Below are 19279 nucleotides of genomic sequence, written 5' to 3'. Positions count from 1 at the left end.
AACCACACAAATTCAGCTGCTGAAATGCATTAGGTAACAGCCACCCAGCTGCTAAGCAGTTGTGGTTTGAGACAAACAAGCTAAATAAACTAGAGCAAAGTTTCAGGCAGGTCTGGACAGCCCCAGCCACAAACCAGCCTGACCAGCCCAGCACCAAGGGCTCAGAGTCTGTGGCCCCTTTTAATGATAACAGCAGTGTCACTCGTGGCAGGATACAGGACTGCAGGATGTATTCCTCTTCTGTCACCTCAGCCCTGTTGCTTTCTAAAAGCTGTAATGCTAACAAAGTCATCTCCTGGGAGGAATCCAGGGTGAGTCCCAATCCTGCTGCTCTGAGCACAGGGTTTTCTTCAGCGTTTATTCAGACCCCAGACCTACTTAGAGAAGGGAAGGCAGCAGAGTCAAGGCGAGCAGAGCAGGATGCTTTATTCTGGTTTAAGCTGCACCTCAGCATTGCCAGAGCAATGCAGCACAAGAACCTTCTGTAACACTGCCCAGGCAATAGCTAAAATGCCACAGTACAGCTGAAGTGTTCAACAGAGTACAGAACCACAGCTCACAAGGAATATTGCAATTTACTCTGCTGCTGTGCAGGTTAAGATCATTTTCCAGAGCTCAGTAAAATCACATTTCATGAACTTCTGTACATTCACCCTAAGTTGCCTCCTGCGCAGTACTGTGCAAGTTCATCTCTCTCTGTTTGGAGAAACAGGTATTCCTAAAATCAAGGGTGTTTTAAAATCATCCTTTAACGTTATCTAGAGAAAGTCCTCTGCAAAAGTCTCCCCTGGTGAATCCAAGACAAATGCAGCACTGCCACCCTGAGGATGAGAGGCTGCACCACCACAATGCTTCAGGCACCAGGCAGAGAACAACGTGCTGCTGAGAAGCAGCAGGGAGTTCAATAATCTATATTGATACTTGGAATAGGACTTGTATTTATTTTCTTCACCAATGCTAAAAGCAGGTAGTAAAATCCAGCATTGTGCAATATATTAATAACAATCCCATTGAAAGTCTTACTTAGGCTGAAAGAGAAAAGGAAAATGAGATTATTTCACAAGCTGCCGAGGAGAGGAGCTGCTGCACTCGTGTACATTGGTGTGCAAATCCTAGGAGGACATCTACTCCCAGGTCCATTTCATTTCAGCACAGGAGAGGCAAAGAATCTGCCTTGACGCCTCAGCGGGGTTGCTGACTTGCTTTTGTTCACAGATCTGGTTCAAGAGAAGTTGAGAAGGTGAGGTTTGAGTTTCAGATACAGACATCCAACAGCCTCCCTTTCCCAGGGAACTTCACTCAAGTTCTACCCACCTCCCAAGGAAAAAAAAAACACAACCAAAAAGCCCACTTCCACACCTTCACCCTTCCATAAGGCAATGCTCATTAACCATTATGCAGCTTGCACTGTTACTACACCACTAATTAAGGCAAATAGATCCAGTAGTAAATCCAAGCTGCTCCCAGAATTGTGTCCAAAAGTCTATTTTACTTCCTCTTGAACACCCAAACCACCTGCAGCCATCAAAACATTTCCCTATGGCACCCAGAGGAACTTACTTGGGGGTCATGCTGAGGGTGGAGAGGACCTTTTGGCACAGGGAGCTGGAAGACAGCCTCCTGTACATCTGCCTCTCTGGAGTAGTGAGGGGTTCAAATATGCACTCTATAATAAAAAAAGAGATAGTGAAGTGAGCAGCATGAGGACAGCTGAGTTTTCATTGCTATGCAAGCAACATCTGACATTTCCCAGCGTCTGTCAGAGATACCAGATTTGTCTAGTATTTTCTGGCATGCATTCTTTCCCTCTCCCTCCCTGCAGCATGTAGGAATGGCTAATTCCAACACTCTCACAAGCAGCTTTGATTGAGGATCATTATTTTCCATACAGAAGCTGCACAGCCAGTAGAGCAGCATCCAGCTATTACCTTTAACATCTGGTGTCTGTGGAGTGGAGTAGGCATTGGTGTTCTCAATTACATGCGCTGAGTCCACGTTTTCTTGCTCCACCATCATCAGCTGGCTCCAGTATTCCATAGGCAGCAGCAGAAGCCGCTCCACTACCTACAGAAACACCGTGAGCATCCAACATCAGGAACTGCATGCAGCCCTGACATGCAGACACCAGGCAGGCATTGCCTCAGCTCCCAAGGCAGGATTCTTTAGTGCAGTCCATTTACCCACAGCAGCTCTTCCTCCACCTACCTTGGGCTGCCGCTTTGTGTCCTGCAGGAGCGTCATCGGGTCAGGATCAGGCACTGCATGAGCAACTATGGTGGGGCCAAAGACTTTGGCCAGGTTGGTGACGTCCATTTTGGTGTCAGGGCTCTGAGCCACTCTGTTTTTAAAACAAAGAAAAGGAGTTTCTGCCTTTATCTCTTACTTAATGCTCCTGGCCCAAGACTTTTCACTCACAGGCAGCAACAGGAGACTATCAGAAAACACACCAGTGGCAATAAGCTCCTTCCTGAACTATCACTCCATCTGAACATACCTCTGCAGATGAACCATGAGAAAAGCCAGGGTGTCCCTATTGGCCCGAGGAAGTTCCCCAACTGCTTGGTACATAGCAGCCACACTGTTGTCCTCATCTGAGATTTCTGAGGGGAAAAAAAAAAAAATTAAAGAACAAAAGTTTACATCTCAGAAAGCAGTTCTAGAGACACAGCTGTAGTATTTCCCTCACACTAAGAGCTAGCCTGAGAAAAACCAGGAACCCTAAGCATTCCAATAGTTCTATATCCTGGTCAAGCACTAGAATGTAACAGAATCATCACAGAATGGCTTAGATTGCCACCCACTAAATCAGTCCCACCCAGCCTGGCACTGAGCACCTCCAGGGATGCAGCACTCACACTTCTCCAGGCAGCACCTTCTGAGCTAAGAATTCTCTCCTCACATCTCACCTAAACCTCCCTTCTTAGTTTAAAACCACCCCCCCTCTTGTCTTACCGCTATCTGACCGTAAAAAGTTGCTCTCCCTCCTAGTTAAAAGGTCCCCTCCTGTTTTGGAAAGAACTTGAATTTCTTTCCTCTTTTGCTGTGCTATTTTGGAATTTCTCCCCAGCAGCCTGAGTATCCGCAGTAGAGCTACATTAGGAGCAGCAAGGTCTGCCAGCTCACGTGTGAGATAAACCTGTCATTAAACCTTTAAAAAATGTGGGTGTCACTTTCTGTCTCCTTACCTGCAGCTTCCATAAAAGTCTTGTTTAACCTAAAAGTGAGAAGGGGTTCTTTCAGGTTGCGTAGAAAGTCTTTCAGGAGGCCGCAGATGGCGTGGATATCATCCACATGACTGAGCAAGGGGATATTTTTTGATCTGAGAAACTTCTCTTTCAGTTCTCTCACTGTCTTGTCACAGCCAGATATCCGGTAAAGGCCCTTCTGTCGGCAGAAAGCATTGCATAGAGGCAGAATATCAGTGCACAAAGCCTGCCTTCTTCGTTTCCCACTTCTTCCCCACACCTGAGCACTCAGCACAGCCACGGCTGCTCAGTCTCCCACTGAGCAGTGCTGCACACACCATTAACAAGAGACATTTAGGGTGACTGCCTGCTTCCCTAGCAACCCAAACCCATTTCACCAGCACTCTCCCACCCCTCATTTTTTACCTCATGGAGGCCTCTCTGCTCGATCTCGTTAACACAGTGCACTATGATGGAAGGGATCATTGGAGGAGCAGAAGGGACAAAGTCCATTAACGTACCCTAAAGGACAGAAGAGCAGCAACAGAAAAAAGTACTCAAGTCTTCATGACACAGAAAATATTTTCCCAAGGAATTCACAGCAAGATTTAGGCTCAAGAACAAGCGTTGTTTCTTGCTCACCAGCCCTGAGCAGCACTACACCCATCAGCACACTGCTGCAAGATCGCCCACGCTGAGCTGCTACACACACAACATAACACCACTGCAACAAGACATCCCCACCAACCAGCCCTGGTTACTGAACAGAACTTCAGCAAGTTGGTTTGTTTTTTTTTTATTATGCAGCTCTGAGCAATGGGAGCTCTTCTGCAGCAAGGCAGACTTGGTGGAGCTTAAGCACGTCCCAGCTCCAGCCAAGCATTTGGGTCAGCAGCCATGCATTGCCCCAGACTTACCTCCCCAATTTTGACAGGAGGTCCTGTCAAGGTGGGGATGCAGGGAAGAGGACAGCGCTCCCGACACTCTGGATGACTGACCACATGGCAGTCTCTGCACTTCAGAGAGATTTTTCCAAATTTCACTCTTTTTCCACAAGGAACACATGACTCTGGCTTGATAACCTAATGATACAGAGCATGCAGACAGGAAGAAATCAGTGCCTTGTAGTAACTCAGCTTAAACTGGATAACCAGGCAGATAACAGGCACGGTGAATACTGACTTGGGATGTAATGGCTGGTTGTTTCTTATCAATTAGCTTGCTATCAGACACATTTAATGAAAGTAGATACTTTCCAAGTTCCTGCCTGCAAACCTACCGTTTTTGAGACAAAGTCATGCAGCCTCACTCCCCCGCTGCTCTGTGGGGTGCCAGAACCATTACTCTCTGGTTTGAATTCCACCTGCTTAGAGCCTAAGCTTGTTTCACTGCTCCAAGGCTGCAAAGGACCTAGAAAACAGAAGAGGAGTGTCAACTAGATGGGAACTGTTCTCTTGTGCATCCCTTGCTAGAGAAAACATGCTACGAATCAGAGGCACCAGCTTAAGTTGTGGAGTGTAGGAAACTGCAATGACAGGACATCCTCCAGCTAAGCAGTGATTAGGACTAGGACAACAGGCTGACACCTACCACTCTTCCTCTGGTTTCTCAGGCCGTAAGGCACAGTCTGGATGGTAGAGATGGCTTCGATAGGACCACCATCACCAGGAACCATGAGAGTCGTCTTTGCCACTATGGATTCATTTCCCTGTAGCAAGAAGGATGTTGTTAGTGACAGCAGTGCTGACAGGACAAGGATTTAAGTCTGCTGGCCCTGGAAACAGGTATGCACTGTGGCCAACTGCTATAAGCTCACACGAAGCCAGCTGGGACCACCATACCTGGTCTGCTGTGGAGCCAATCGATCGGATTTTCTTCTCAGGAGCTGGTGGGCCTTCAGCAAACTGCCTGGAAGAGCGCTGAAAAGACACAGTAATTTAGTCTAAAAGGCAGGTAACACTATTAACTTAGTGATACAGAAGTTCAGCACAACTAGAGAAGCAGAACAGCTGACTGCACACAGTGCAGCAGCATTAAGTTCTCCATGGTATCAGCTGCCCATCAGAAAGTAGAAGAGTATCAGGAGGCCTCAACATACAGCTCCTTCAAATAGCTCCCCTGGCCAGCTCTATACTCCACCACTACCAATCTAGAGTGGAAATTTTCTCCTGTGTAGAACAGAAAGATTAACTTCCAACAGGAAGCTTCCCTGCACTGTTAGCTGCTAATAATTCCTAAATACTCTCTTACAAACTCAAGTTCATAACAAGACAGCTGAAACTCCACTCATTGTGCCCTGTGGAAAAACAGCATCAGAAATAACTTTCACACCAATTCTACACAGTAAGTCTGAGTTATATTAGAATCACACCCATCAGGATCTGTGACTAGCAGCTACCCGTCACAGGTGGCTGTGAGATGACAGGTGGTGCCAGTTAATGCTAACAATGGGACCTGCCTGAAGGGAAAAAATTGAACATACCCTCTTCTCTCTCCTCTTCAGTCTGACAGCTTTCACCGCAGAGGAATCCCAGTCCTGTGGAAAACATTCAGCACTGGTCAGCTTGGTGTAAGCACCGCACCTCCTCTGGTCCCCACTTTCATTAAGTTTTACCCAATAGCACACCAGAGAAATGCACATCAGCTCTACCAGTTTAATACCGTAGTAATCTAAACACAAGAGGTCTCTGGAGATTACCCCACAGGTTTAAGATTTCATAGTTTAGAACTTGGAATTACATTACCAGTGAATCATCAGTCTTGTCAAAGCTGATGTCTGACAGAATTGAACCAGATTCATCTATTGTAGACAGTCTAAAAACCAAGAATTAGAAGAAGCATGCATCAGTTCAGCTTGCAGGCAGCTGTGGTTGCTCCCAAAGCAGCCTTACACAAAAGAGCTCTATTTCAAACTGGAATAAAAGTGAAACTGTTGATATGGATGCAGCATGTATCACAGACACACACAGCTAGACCAATACCTGTCACTTATGCCGTTCAGACAAAACCATTTTGCCTACCTCTTGTTGCCTGAACCTCCGACAGAAACCTGTGGTCTGTTAAGAAAGGCAAGGGCAGACTTCTGTTCTTCACTTAGCTGAATGCTCCCAGATGCATCACACATGAGCAGCTCTCGAATCAGTTGTATTTGCCTCTCCTGAAAAGAGAGAGAATATCAGAAGCCATTTAACTACGTGAACCAATCTCAGCTATTTGAGACACCACAGATAGGCTCTCAGAAGTTGCTAAGAGCAAGTCCAGCACTCAGGCTGTTGATGCCTGCAAAGCCCAGGCTCTGCCAGGCAATAGCAGCTCAACTCCAAACAGCAGCCCTTTGCCTTCCAGGCCAAGGCAGAAAGCCATTACAAGGAGCCAAACCTCCTTCTCACCGATTTTTTATTCCCCCTCGTTTTGTTTGGTTTTGGTTTTTTTTCCCCCCTTCAGTCCTTATTTCTCATGGATAATTGCAGCTTAACCGCCTTCTCTCCACATTAACTGGAGCTAACCAGTAACAAAAGAAACACTCACCAGCTTCTCACAGTCTGCTTCAGCTTTTTGCCTGCGTTTGATCTCTACATCCACTTGATTGCGAGCGTGTTTCAGCTTCACGTCCAAAGCACTACGCTCAGCTTCACTTTTCATCACAAGGTCTTTGTACCTACCAAGCTCCTGCTCAGTTTTCTGCCACTTTCTTCGAAAGTCTTCAAAGTTCTTTGCCAACTGAATGAATTCTGGAGAAAAGGCACATACATCACTCAGATTAAGAGAGGAGATGCAGCAGCTCTCCTATCACTGAGAGCAGGTTTCTGTTAATTAAATAAAATCTCTATTAACTGAAGCGTGGAGAGGCTGGCCTTGCAGCAAACCCTGCTGTACTCCAGATGTTCCCAAGATCTCACACCCTTTTCAGACCAAATCCCAGTATCAGCATCAAGCAGAAGATAGCTCATGTGAGACCATGGCAAAGCCAGCTTGCTTTCATCCTGCGACTTCCTATTTCTCAACAATAGGAAAAGAAATAACCCTCAAATCTGACTGCCTGTAAGAGTGTTGTTACCCAAAGCCTCATCAAAGGATCCTTCAATAACAGCTGATGATGTTTGCTGCAAGAACATAAACACACAGATGCTGCTCGCTGCCACAAAACTTACGGTATTCGTTTCCTTCACTTAAAACTTCAGCCTGGTGTATGAGCTGGTCACACAAATTCCACAGATTCCTCATCGTGGTATCCATCCTCCTGCCAAGAAAACAGAACTAAATGAACACCTCCAGGTGAAAAATGCATTAGCAGCCCAAAGAAGAGAGAATCCCTTTCAGAAATCTCTTTTCTTTCGGCAAGATGTAAAAGCTGCCCCCCAAAAAAGGCTTATGCTTTATGGAAAGACCTGCATCTAAACTCTTAAGAAGCAAAGACACTCAGCCTTCCAGAACTCAGCATTAGAGCAGCACAGCTCTTCAAACAGCCTGCAGGGCATTACAGAGGAGGCAAAAGAAGGAATCACAAACCATTTCCTTTCTGCAAGGCTGCAGGACGTGGCTCGGGCCCACTTTGGTGCTATGTAGGCCACCAGAATTCTGTAAGCATTCAGAGCTTCACGAGGTAAAAATAGAAGCAGCGTTCTGAGGAATTTCAATACCGTGTTAAATTTAGCCGCATTTTAAGTTACAGCTCCTGCTGCATACGGCCTTGGAAACGCAGGCAGTCAGCAAAATTCCTTCAAACAGCAAAAACAACGGCATAAACAGGAGCAGCGAAGAGGAAAGTCACGAGCTCAGCAGCACAGAACGCAGTTCCTTAATAGAGAAAGGGCACTCGGGACAGCCTTGGTTAATGAATGAGCAGGGTGGCTGGGAGAAGAGCCAGGAGGAGCAGAAGGCCCAGTTACAGACCCACAGCCAGGGGTTTCCAGCTCGGAAAGGTGAAGCTTCTGCAGTGTGAAGGGCGCTTCCATAACCCAGCAGCACCGCAACGCGCCCGCAGCTCCACACGGAGCCTCACAGCCGCCTCCCGGGGCACAGAGAGCCGGAAAGCCCTGAGGTAAAGGGCGGGAAAGCCCTGAGGTAACGTTGCACGCACCGGGAAGCGACCCGACTTTCCCTCCGCCCGGCACTAAGGCGCCACCGAGGCTCCTCCGCCAGAAAACGGAGCCCCGCAGACCCCCCCCCCCCCCTCAGCCCAAGACCCTGCCGACCCCCCCCAGTCCGACACCAGAACCCCGCGGACCCCAACCCCGGCCCGGTTTCCCCCATTCACTCACGGCGCTCGAGCTCCCACTCCAACAGCCGGCCTCAACCGCCCCGCGATTCGGTTTGAATCCCCGCCGCCAGCCAATCCCAGGACGCTCTCCACCCTCCCGGTTTCTGATTGGTTCTTCTCGTTGTGAGTCTGAAGTCGAGATGGCGCCATGTTTGTTAAGGGCAAGGCTGTTCCGCGCCGCTGATTGCAGGGCTCCCGGGTGATGAAGCCGACCAGGCGCCATCGTTACTATTGGCAGCTGCTTCTAGCCTGTGCTGCTTAGCAACAGAGCAGGCGGGAGATGGAGGCGGGGACCGAAACCCCAACCCTTGGGCTGCTCCTTCTGCAGCGACCCCGAGCGCAGCCATTGGCAGCAGAGGGGTATTTTGGAGGAAAAAAAAAAGCTGTTCTCAGGCCAAACCCCGTGACTGTGACTTTATGCTACACCAATGGCACAAAGCATGGCAGGGTTCTGAGCCCACGGTGCATTGGTTTTGCAGAGTGACATCAGACGCTCAATGAGCCCCAGAGCTGTTTCTGAGAACTGAAGCTTTCCAGGAGGCCGTTGGTTCCGTTTGTCCCTTGAGAAGAATGATGGCCTTTTGTCTTCCATCTGAGCCAACCGCCCCACGGGCCAAAAGGCAAAGCCCCATTTCGTGCCTCCTCCATTTACAGACCTTTAACGCAAATAAAATGCAAACCAAAACCCAACAATTACAAGAAACGGAATCACATCATCGTAAAATAACAGTGCACTTTAATCTTTGAAACCTGAAACAAAACAGCGGGTAATTGAAGAATGGATATTAGCAATTAGAAAGCGGAACTAAATGCTTGAAATTGCTAAGTGGGAAAGCAAGTTCATAAAGCAGATTGCTCTCAAAGATCCAGATGCTTCGTCAAGACTGTGTTATTTGGGCTATATAGTCTGCTTTAACTTAATAATTAATTCATAATAGGTTTCAAAAAGCTTTAAGGTTCCCTGAAGAGTAAACAGCAAGGAGGTATCGAGAGGAACAGTGGTCAGAATTATCCACATTTACGGAAGAACTGAGGCCTGGAGGAGAAATGCCTCATCCTCTGCGCCAATGGCAAAGCAAAACGAAGATGCCAGCCTTGATATTTCACCTTGTGGCACAAAGCAAATCATCCAGAACCCCAATTTGCTCCAGTCTAGAAAACAAATCCAGGGTTGGTTGTTAGGGCCAAACCTGCTGAGAGCCTCTGGTACACCCACAAAGCATTTTGTACCCCCATTTCTGGGGAGATTTTGTGATTTCAGCGGCAGCCCTGGGCCTCCTGCAGCTCCTGCCCATAATTAAATCTTCTAAGCTAAGACATCTCTGTTGGCTGAATGTATTTATAGGTAGGTGAGTTGTTTTAGTGTCATTCTGAAGAGCTGAAGAGGCTTTTGCTCATAAGCAAATTCTCCCTCTTCTCAGTAGTCACCTGCAGTCTGATACAGGCTGGTTTGTTTAGCAATAGGGACCAGTGTATTCATTTAAGGAGCAATATATTGGTTTAGCAAAAGGAATCAATGAGTGCTAAATCCAAAATTTTCCATTTCCAATTTGCTTGGTGTGTGAACAGCCTTGTTTTCTCTTAATTCTGCCTCTCAGAGCACTAGAGTCATAATAAACTACTGATCTTTGTACTTTACCAGGGGTAAGGACATTTTCCTTGGATTTCACACGTTATTGTTTTGGAAGTTGCTCATTATGGCCTAACGAGTGTGAGAAATTGGCCAAATTGGGGAAAAACAGCTCAAGGTCAGCCAAAAAGGCTCAGTGATGAAACTGATGGTGGAAGAATGGGGAGAAAGCAAGTGCGTGTATGACCACCCTAGGTAGTAGAATACGTATGCCATTGGGATACATAGGTATGTCCTAACTGTTAAAATGTAGAACCTGAGCTCTGAGAGATTTGGTTGTCAGGTCATCCGGTCCATATGGTGAGGAATAAAGGAACGTCGCTTTCTAACACCATATCGCAGCTGGAGTTTTCTTCCCAGATTTTGGATGACAAGTCTTTTGCCAATAAAAAGGCGCATCATTTTATGTAATGGCCCACATGGCACTTGTAGTGAGCTGCCACATTAGGCAGTGTGTTTTTCAGCCTGATGCACGTTCCATTTCCTCCATGCAATTTCAGGCGTCATGTCTCCAGCTCTTCCTCTAAAACCAGTGAGGTTTTGAAGGACATTGGGAACTGAATCCCCCATAGGAGCTCCTCCAGGAATCTCCTTGTGAACAACGATGCTCTGCTGTGGCCAACAGGACAGACAAGCAGGTTGTGGGGAGCTCAGTAAGATTTCCCTTTCCTCTTCCATGGCAAATCTATGGTGAGAGCAGGCAGGCCAGATGCACCCTTCACATCTCACTTTATTTCAAAGCAGAAGACAAGGCACGAGGATTGAGGGCCTTTATTGCAAAGCAATTATACTCTCTTTTGTTTGTGTCAAGTATGGGGGGAGAAGCCTTGAAACGTCTCATCTGGGAAACCGTTAATAGAATTTATGCTAATTTGATGATTCCGGCGATTACTGGCGGAAGCACTCCACATTTTCAGGCAGCTGAAATTCTCCTCGAGCTCCTCCTGCAATCTCACTCGGTTTGGTTGCTCGCCCGTTCTCATCCAGATACTGGATTCTTGCTTGCTGGGAGATGCCTGGGATGTTTGGGCGCAGAAGTGCCTCCATCCTTCGGGTGCAGGATGCAGAGGGAGCTGCCCCAGCACAGCACCATGTTAGCAAGCAGCCCTGCAGCAACAAACCTTCCCCACCAGCCTCGACTTCTGGTGGAGCTTCACACAAATCTCTCTGCCTGGCTCCTGCCTAATTAACTCCGGAATTGCAAACCCATTTGTGCAGCTTTGTGCTTAGGGGAAGCCTTTATTAAGTTCTTCTTAATCCAAAACCAGTTAGAGCGCGCTGGTCTTCATGAGCAGTCATCCAAAGAAAGAAAAACCACCCCAAAAAAAGCAGAGCTTGAAACTTTCAGCCAGCAATCTTTCTCTAGGGGAAAACAAAAAGCAGAACAAATTATCTTAGGTGCATTTCTCTTGATTCAGCACTGATGTCAGAATTCAGGCATTCAGTGGCATTTGGAGAACACCCGGCAGGCTGAGCAGGGAGGGCAGCCTGGGTTCAGCTGGAGGCAGCCAGACATTTTTGGGTATGGATTCCTAATTTTTCACAGCTTGCCCGAGCCGCAGGCCGGCAGATGGCATCACGCTCATGTTGTTGGGTGATAGCAGGCTTTGCCACCACTCAGCTGTGCAAAATATTGCTCGGCGCTTTGCCCGTGCAGCTTGCAAGGAGCGTGCCAAAGGAGCAGAGCTTGCACCATGAAGCCAAAGCAGCCGGGTTTGCTTGTGGTCGTCCGCCTGTGCGATTCCTCCAGCAGTGACCAGCAATGGGGTAAAGAGCACTTGGATGAGATCAGAACAATCTGGTGCCTGCAGCAGCACGCAGCCCATCCCTTCTGCAATGGTGCATCGATGGCGGTGGAGGAGGCACGGCCTAATCTTGAACTCGTTAAAAAACAATGGGAGTCTTTTTATTGCCTTCATCTGGCTTTTAATGAATGACCTCTTGTCGCCAGGAGCTACGTGTGGTGACAAAGGGTCTTTGTGGGACGATATTTATGATTTCATTTAAGCCGGGGAGCAAGCTAAAGGGAGAGGGCTGGGAAATAAGAGCTGAGCTGATGCTTCCTGCTTTAAACTCAAGGGATCTTTATCTGGAGTTTTTGTATTAATCCAGTTGTCATCTCTTAAATATTTGAGCAACTCACAGCCACGAATTGGCAGAACACAAAGGTCACGGCTCGGTGACACAGCAGGGAAGGACTCTCCCAGTCCCCACACATTTCTTCAGTCCTTAGGTTAAGATGGGAGGAAGGATTTGCGTTTTCCTAGCCTCCCCCGCCCCCGAATTGCATACACATGGAGCACACCAAGCCCTGCTGTGAGTGTGCAACCCACTGGTGTGCAGCCCCAGGCTCAGCACAGCCACCGGGTCCCAACCTCCTCGCACCGCTACTCTCCAGCGCTGATAAACGTGCGCCTTTTCCCTGGACGGGGTTCAGCGATGGATTAAGCAGCTGGGAGTCTGGAGGAGAGCGCGGCCCCTCTCTTTTGCCATGCAAACAGAGAAAATTAATCTTCCAGCTTCCTCTGATATTTGGGCTAAATTACAAGCTGGGAGCGGAGATAAAGGACGGGCGAAAGGAAGGCACAGGTACAGCGGAGAGCCAGGCTGCTTGGCACAGGCCCTTGTCCATGCAGATAACAGCTCTCCTCCCTGTGTCATGCATAATTCACCAGCACTGCCTCCCTCTGTCCTGGTCATCCCTTTCTGTTTTCTCTCCTCCAGAAACCGGCAGCTTCCCCGTCCACGTAAACCCGTGCATCTCATCCAGGCTACGTGTGGGTGCAGGAAGGAGAGTAAGCACAGGTGTGTGCCCAGAAACACAGCAGCGATGTGCAGACCTCAGCTGTAGCAGCACAGTGCTCTGCTGGTTTGGGAGACACCGACACCAACACAGCCAAACCATCACAGCACATCAGCTTCTGCAGGAGGCTAAAGGGGGATTTCATCTGCCCATCACATTTCAGCTCTGGTAACCGAGCTATCTCAAAAATCCCTCTGATGTTATAGTTGAGTAGAGGTTACTTCCTTTGGGATACCACCCCCAGCATTAACAGGCACCAACTGCATTCATTTGGTCGATCATCCGGCGGCTGCTCTGTACCTTCTTTTGTTTGACAGAATTGTGCCACACAGAGCAGGAAAGCCATGGAGGTTTTCCATTGCCTCCGATAGCTTCTTTCCTAGAACAAAGCAGAAATAACCCTGGTCACTCCCAGCCAAACAGCCAGCATAGACACCTGCTTAATTATTTTTGCTTTGCAAATGAAAGCAGTGCCATGAGTTTAATAACCGCTGCTTAGGAATAATTGGGGCGATTATTGTATGGCCCAGGGGGAAAATTGCAGCTTGTTATCTCCGGGGAGTAGCATTAGGATCCAGAAGATAATCAGAGGGTTATTTGTTGCACTTTAGATGGTATTTCTTATGGAGTTAGGAGTGACAAAGCTCACATTATTAGAGCACCTCCGAAGTAGGGAACCCAGACACCTGTAAGCTCACCAGCATCCAAAGCTGTCCCTGCAGCAGGACAGCAGGCACACACATCAGGGAAGCCACACTGGAGCTCAAACACCTCCAGATCTGTGTCACTCACCTCTTTTATTCTGTGATTTATTTTCTTAAAGCAGACAACACTTGGAATAGCAGCACGTCAGGCTGCTGAAGAGGATGCAAAAAGGGAGAGATGCTACCAAGTAGATCTGTACACAGCCACAAGCTTCCTTGGGACTTTCCCCACCCACCCCAGTTGATGGCATTTGCCTGTCCTCTCACCTACAGCAATAAATCTGGGTTCAGCAGCAATGCTCACACAGCACCACAGCACCAGGACCGGTGCTTGCATAGCTCCAGCATTGTGGATCCTTCCTTATGAACACCAGGATTGCTCCCCACTGCACAACCCAGCACCTCTCATTGGTGTCAGACATTTTGTGCATCGCCAGGGAGCAGCTTTTAGCTCTGAAATCACCTGGAGGGTTACAGGAATGGGGGGAGAGTTCCAGCAAACCCATATGCAGCAGGAGGGCAAAACGCAGCTCCTGGTGACGCCTCCCAACATCAGTCCTTCTCTTGGCATCCAAACTGCATTCATCCAGGCTGGCTGCAGCTGTGCAAAGAGGATTTTTAGCAAGGCTGAGCCCAGGCGAAGCACTCAGAGCTCTATTCTCTAGGTTTGCTGCACAGGAGCATCCCCACATTCTGCATGACACTGGTGAACAGGATCCTGCCAGCCTCAGGAGAGCAGTGAGCCACAGCTCTGCTATCGATCCCCCGATCAATGACAATTCAAGGCCTGGAAATGACAGTCCTCAATTCCCATCCAAGGCTGTGCAAGGAGAGGAGGGAGCTCCCTCGGAGTCTGAGCGCTAACCTGAAGCTGGAGTGGAGATGGGAAGAGGCTCTCTTGCGGCAGGTGGGTTGTTTAACAAATTGGACATATAACAAGACAAAAGGCACCGAGGAAGGAGATCTGTCGGGACCGGACCTTTATCTCCGGCACGCTGGCAGCCAAATCTTTGTGCAATATTTATCAAGGGTAAGCGGGCAGGAGAGCTGGCAGCCGATACAGAAGTGAGGAATTAAAGCCTCTCATTGCCATCCTTATCTGTGGGGCAGACACGCCAAGGGAGGGGTATGTGGGAGCTGCGAGGCAGCCCAGGGCAATCAAGCTGGAAACCATTTGTGGACTTAACCTTATTTGCTCAGCTGATGGGAGCAGAGTGGAAGCACTGAGGGCAAATCAACATGGCTGTATCCTCAGAAGGCCCTCATGGCATTGCACAGCTGGAGGGGGACGTGGCAAATCTGCCCCAAACGCATCTGTGCAATTCCGATTAAAATTCACTTTTAAACCAGGGAGTTTGGGAGCTGCTCTTCTTTCTCTCCCAGCTTTGTTCAGCAGTAAAACAAAAGCAAAATGTGCTGTGCCCTCGGGTGTGCTCGCATCTCCAAAGTCAGAGGCAGGAGCGCCTTGTGAGTGGCAGACACTGCATGGCACTCTGCAGCTGCCCCATGAATGCACCAGGAAAGCCGCAGGGGAAGTGACAGATCCCTCAATCCCTGCAGAGCTCTAAGACTGAATTTCTGCACACCCGGTTCCCCCAGCTCCTGTGGCCACGGATGGCAAGCAGAGGGCTGCTTCATCTCCTGGGAATCCCCAGCTCTCACATAACACGGCGGTAATTAACTCACTTATTGGCTTTGCTTCTGCTGAGCTTGCATGTTCAAGATGGGCTCCATCTGCTCCATGCACAGGCTTGGTGGTCAGGGGCTGGGTAGCAAACAGCCCCCCCTCCATTTAAAACAAGAGAAGAAAACAGTGTCATCTCCAGAAGCAGGGGACAATGACAGGCCATGGCAGGGACCAGCAGCTGCCCTTCAGGTGCCATGGACCAACCTTGTGCCAAGCAGTGTCCTCGCTGGAGCCACCACCACTATTGCATCATTTTAGGGGATTTGCATCTCTCCATTTAGTTTGTCTTCAAGGCAAATATGAGCACAAGAAGCCAAATGGGAGCTCATTTCTGAAGATGCTGAACAGCTGCTTGGAAGCCAACGAGCTGATCCATAAACCTGGGGGATACAGACCCACACCCCCTCCCTGCACAACCCATTTCCTCCCAGAGCAATGGTTTTGGGGCACTGTGCTGAGCAGCAGCAGCAGCAGCAGCAGCAGCAGCAGCAGCAGCAGCAGAAAGCTGTCAGCCGCAGCCCTTCCCTGCAGGCTCCCACAAACCCTCCTCAGGTCGCTCCGGAGCTGTAAGCAGCAAATCTCAGCTCCGCCGCCAGCAAAGCGGCTCACGGGCACGTGGTGCTCCCTGGTCCCCCTGCACCCATTGCACTGCCTTTGTGTCCTCAGCCTTTGAGCAGTGCAAAGAAAAACGCTCGTAGCAACATCACTTTCATTTGTTTGCCAGCATTCGGGGAGCGGAGGAGCTCTGCTCCCATCGGTGCTGTTTGGAGGATGCTGGCGTGCCGGCAGCGTTAACTCTTCAGTTCCTGTGCAATCTATTGGAGCGTGGTGCTTGCCTTCTCCATCACAGCTCTGTGCTGCTGGCGTGCAGCAGTTGGGGGGTCCATCTCCCATCTACCCTCAGCGTTTCCTTAACGAGATGAGTTTTGCTGTGGCTGCAACCGGTGTCAGGGGGAATAAGGGAAGATGTGATCTGCATGGGCACTGTGGCAGTGACAAGGGCATGGGGACAAAGAGCCACTAGCAAAGCTGTGGACAAGTGGTATTGGAAAAGCAGGGCAGCACTGGGGGGAGCAGGCTGGGTCTGCACCCAGGGAGGAGCTGGGGGGTCCCACTGTCCTGCACACACCCCATGTTTCACCTCTATGCACACACACAGCTACTGCTGGTACCCACTTGTGGTCTGGGGCTGCAGTGATGTCCTGAGCACATCCACAGGAGTTATGGCATGGCTGCTGACAGCATAGGGTGTTCCTACTTGTGTTGCTCCAGAACAGCTTTTGATGGGGAAATCATAGCAACAAAGAGGGTGAGGAGCCGGGAGGGATGGCCTCAAGCAGTGCTGCAGGACTGCAGGCAACCACACATCCCCTGTTCAACATGGAACCATACAAAATGAGATCAATGGGCCTCGGTCTCATGTTTCCAGATGTGGATCCATTCTGAGCATGTTCAGAGCCTCTGGTCCAGGGGAACAGCCCCCATACTGTACGTATCCCAGAGGAAGAGGCCTCTCTGGACATAGAATAAAACAAGTGAGGATGATAGGAGGTAGCCAAGGTGGAGACGGTGCACAGGGAAAGCTTTCCAGGACGGTCCTTGCACAGTGGTTTTGCATCACCTCACACTAATGGTTCAGGTGAATGAGGCTGCACGTTCAGCTCAGCAACTTTGCACAGTGTTTCCATCCTCTTCCAGCCTGCAACGTGTCGGCCACAGCTCTGGAAAGCTGCAGCTGATCGATCACAAGATATCCAGAATGGCAGAAAAGCAGTGAGAGCATTGAAGGGACCAGAAGAAAAACACAGCAAAGCCAGAGCAGGCAAAGGGCACCCGGATCTGGGGGTGATGAGCAGCAAAATGAGGGGGGAATCCCAAATGTGATTTTTGACATACCCCAGGTATGTGATGCAGGTGCAATACAGATGCAGGTGCATGGCTAATCCCAAGGTTACCAGCAAAGGCTTCACATGCAGAAGATGGCCCTGGGGAGTTATATTCTACCCTTTGGGGTCAGATCCCACAGTCCCAGGCACAGCCCCAAGCACCTCCAGGTCCCTGTGCTGGTTGTTAAGCGACTCAGCCTCCTTATCCCAAGTGCGGTGCTGAAGGTTTAAATAGGAAGATATCAAAATAAAAGATAATTGTTGAGAAAGATGAACAGGGGGGAGGGGAAGAAAAAAAAAACCATCAGCATGGAGGAACTCTTGTCTAATTTCTCACCCACGCAGAGCACAGCGATATTAGTGCCTTCAACTCTGGTACGTAAAAGCTTTCATGGCTTTATTACCGGCTCCCCGAACAGCTTGTCCTTTTAATAAGCCAAGGCCTCCAGATAGCAGCTCTGCCTATGGGAGATCCCATCAGGACGTAGTTAATCCAGGCAGAAATAGCACAGAGCATCGCTGCGCTCGCCGGGCTGAGGAAGTCCTCACCTGGGGGGAGGACAGGGTTAAAATCCACCCTTAAATCCAAGCAGGAGAGAGGAGAGAGCGCAGGGGAGCTGCCACCATTCACCAATAGTGCCGGGTGTCCTCGCTTTCCCCTCCAGCCCTGCTGCCAGCTTTGGCCACGGAGGCCTTTAATTATCCAAACTGCTGCCCCTCACCGAATTAAATGCCGCTGAGGATGACTCAGTGTTTAATGGACTGGCTGCTCCTCGCGCCGGGAGAGCCAAGCGGGTGCGAGCAGGAGCACGGCATGGCATAAATCAACACTGCACAGGGGTGAATGACCCCAGCTGGGAGCTGCCTGCGGGGATTGCATCTTCCTCAGGGTAACCCCAGCACAGCTCTGCAAGCAGCAGCTCCAGGTGTGCACCCCGACCCTTTTCAGCTGTGCTGCTCAGGCAATGGGGACGCGCTGAATTCAGGCATCCCTCAGCATCACCGAATAGTGCATGCTTGGGCCTCATTTCTGAGGATTTAGATGTGGGTATTTCCGATGGAAAGGTCTCTCAAATGGGCAGGTGTCGTTGAAATAACAGGAGCAATTGAGTGCCAAGAGAAGAAATGTGAGGTTTATCCCTGCTGCCATCTGCCCAAGCCATGATGGCAACACCAGAGGTCAAGGAGCAGCTCTGTTCACATCCTTGTTAGTCCCTCTGAAGCTTTGCCTTTCGGTAGATAATTAACAGTATGCTCAGCAATTAGGAAGCCCTGGAGCTCCACCAAGACCTCTGTGCAGGCACAGATGCTGCTAGAGGTTCAAAGGTGGAACAAAGCAATGCCAACCCAATGGGGATGGGGAGAAGTGGTGCCCATCCCCATGCAGATGGAACAGCCCCAAGCCTTGGAGCAGTGGCAGAGCATGGAGCAAGCAATGGCACCATCTCACTGCAGAGCAGTCAACGCCACAGCGCTGCCTCCAATGCCTTGGAGCAAGGTCTCTGTGGCAAGCCATATTTTAAATCAAACTCCCACTTTAAATACATGGAGATTGAAGGGCTGGTCACCCCAAGGGTGTTTCAACCCCAGGAAAGCAAGCAGCAGCATCCAGCTTCTCCAGCTCACGTGGTGTTTAATAGACTGCTAGGAATTAAATTGCCTCCCATGGCACAGCTGGGTGGCAGGTGTAGATAAAGAAGCAATTTGCCTGATCCAAGGGAGCAATAGAAGGAAGCAGCCCGGTCCTATGGGGAGGGAGAGCATCGCTTACCCAGCTTTGCCCTGGGAGTGATTTTGCCCTGGGGATGCTCTTCCAAGAAACAGAATAGAAGTTTGTTTCCTTAACAAAGATCTGCATGGTGGAATGGAGACAAGCATTGCTTGGAAGTGGAAAAAAACCTACGAGGTTGGAGCCAGCCCTCAGCCCCAGTTCACAAGGTGTACTCCAGACACCCCCGCTGGAAGCTGCGCTGGGAGGCTCAGCAGTGCAGCACCTTCCCTTGATTACATTTTTCCTGCTAATTAGATCAGTGAGCACAGCTGACGCACAGCCAGCCGAGGGGAGCTCAGCATCCACAAGAGCTGAGCAGCCCCTACAAAAGGATGCAGCCACAGCAGCTTTCC

The 19279-nt window shown here is 49.5% G+C and overlaps 1 protein-coding gene across 3 annotated transcripts; it reads right to left on the bottom strand.

The window, feature by feature from the left end:
- Window positions 1-401: 401 nt before the first annotated feature.
- On the bottom strand, window positions 402-8555 carry RACGAP1 (Rac GTPase activating protein 1). 3 transcript variants are annotated; one of them, XM_048928614.1, is made up of 17 exons: window positions 8447-8555; window positions 7337-7425; window positions 6714-6916; window positions 6206-6342; window positions 5930-5999; window positions 5668-5721; window positions 5027-5104; window positions 4776-4893; window positions 4465-4595; window positions 4103-4267; window positions 3612-3707; window positions 3186-3384; window positions 2495-2600; window positions 2206-2338; window positions 1929-2064; window positions 1561-1666; window positions 402-1217 (listed from the first exon to the last, which is right to left on the bottom strand). In XM_048928614.1, the coding sequence occupies exons 2-17, from the start codon at window positions 7419-7421 to the stop codon at window positions 1142-1144; spliced, it is 1893 nt and encodes a 630-aa protein (XP_048784571.1). In that variant the 5' UTR covers window positions 7422-7425; window positions 8447-8555; the 3' UTR covers window positions 402-1141. The 3 variants fall into 3 exon arrangements, with proteins under 3 accessions (XP_048784571.1, XP_048784572.1, XP_048784573.1); XM_048928615.1 differs by lacking the exon at window positions 8447-8555 and adding an exon at window positions 7826-8179; XM_048928616.1 differs by lacking the exon at window positions 8447-8555 and adding an exon at window positions 7695-7818.
- Between the last annotated feature and the right edge of the window lie 10724 nt (window positions 8556-19279).

Source organism: Lagopus muta, chromosome 28, assembly GCF_023343835.1.
Source record: "Lagopus muta isolate bLagMut1 chromosome 28, bLagMut1 primary, whole genome shotgun sequence".
NCBI lineage: Eukaryota > Metazoa > Chordata > Aves > Galliformes > Phasianidae > Lagopus > Lagopus muta.
This window is presented reverse-complemented; position numbering and strand designations above follow the sequence as displayed.

Bases quoted from the DNA above. Each gene is read 5' to 3' on its own strand.
- RACGAP1 (XM_048928615.1), bottom strand. From the start codon at position 7,845: ATGCGGCTAAATTTAACACG. The intron at 7,426-7,825 runs GTATTGAAATTC...TTTTCTTGGCAG, and splicing joins ATGCGGCTAAATTTAACACG to GAGGATGGATACCACGATGA. The intron at 2,339-2,494 runs GTATGTTCAGAT...TTTTAAAAACAG, and splicing joins CTCATGGTTCATCTGCAGAG to AGTGGCTCAGAGCCCTGACA.